The sequence below is a fragment of the Pyrgilauda ruficollis genome, unplaced genomic scaffold (genome assembly GCF_017590135.1).
Source record: "Pyrgilauda ruficollis isolate IOZ18807 unplaced genomic scaffold, ASM1759013v1 scaffold8375, whole genome shotgun sequence".
Taxonomy (NCBI): domain Eukaryota; kingdom Metazoa; phylum Chordata; class Aves; order Passeriformes; family Passeridae; genus Pyrgilauda; species Pyrgilauda ruficollis.
The window spans coordinates 1-722 of record NW_024530350.1 but is presented as its reverse complement, the minus strand read 5'-3'; the positions used below and the strand labels follow the sequence as shown (position 1 = coordinate 722).

The 722-nt window shown below is 48.8% G+C and overlaps 1 protein-coding gene across 1 annotated transcript; it reads left to right on the top strand.

The window, feature by feature from the left end:
* Positions 1-4: 4 nt before the first annotated feature.
* On the top strand, positions 5-714 carry LOC121364454 (replication protein A 32 kDa subunit-like; the record flags this gene model as incomplete). The annotated part of the gene is made up of 3 exons (XM_041487736.1): positions 5-135; positions 424-534; positions 620-714. Coding segments are annotated over exons 1-3 (290 nt in total), but the record flags the coding sequence as incomplete, so codon positions are not given.
* Between the last annotated feature and the right edge of the window lie 8 nt (positions 715-722).

Sequence of the window (722 nt, the reverse complement as noted above, 5' to 3'; positions counted from 1 at the left end):
TTTTTTTTTTTCCTCTGAAAGAATAAGAAGAGCTTGGTAGCATTTAAGATCATGCCTCTGGAAAACATGAATGAGTTCACCACACACCTACTGGAAATTGTCAATGCACACATGATCCTCAGAAAAAATCTTATGGTATGTACAAAGACCCTGATTCCATCGTGGCCCTTCCTGGGTGACAGGAGATCTCCCAAAGAGGGATCTTTCACTGGGAAAATTCCCTCATTGTGGGGCTGGAGAGTTTAAAGCTGGGCAACACTGAAGGTGTAACAGGAGTCCTGGCTTCCTCAGGAGAGATTGTATTGCAATCTGCTTCCATAAGAAGCTGGTTTTACTCACTGGCTTAGAAATAACAGTGAGTCTTTAACTCTGAAGGCTTGGGCAGCCTGGGTAACCAGAGTGCTTTGATTCTCCTAATTCCAGTCAGCATCAAGAATGCCACAGTCATTTTCCTCTGCTGGGATCAGTGACATGGGGGGCTACGGAGGAGGTGGCAGCCTGCCAGTGAACGGGCTCACGGCGCACCAGAGCCAGGTGGGTGCCAGCAGCTCTTGTGGGAGCACAGCAGTGGCAGCAGAGGCTCCTCTGATGTCATCTGCTGTGGTTCTTGCTCATCCAGGTGCTGAACTTGATCAAAAGCTGCCGTGTCCCAGAGGGGATGAGTCTGCAAGACTTGAAGCTCCAGCTCCACAGCATGAGTATGTCAACAATCAAGTAAGTGT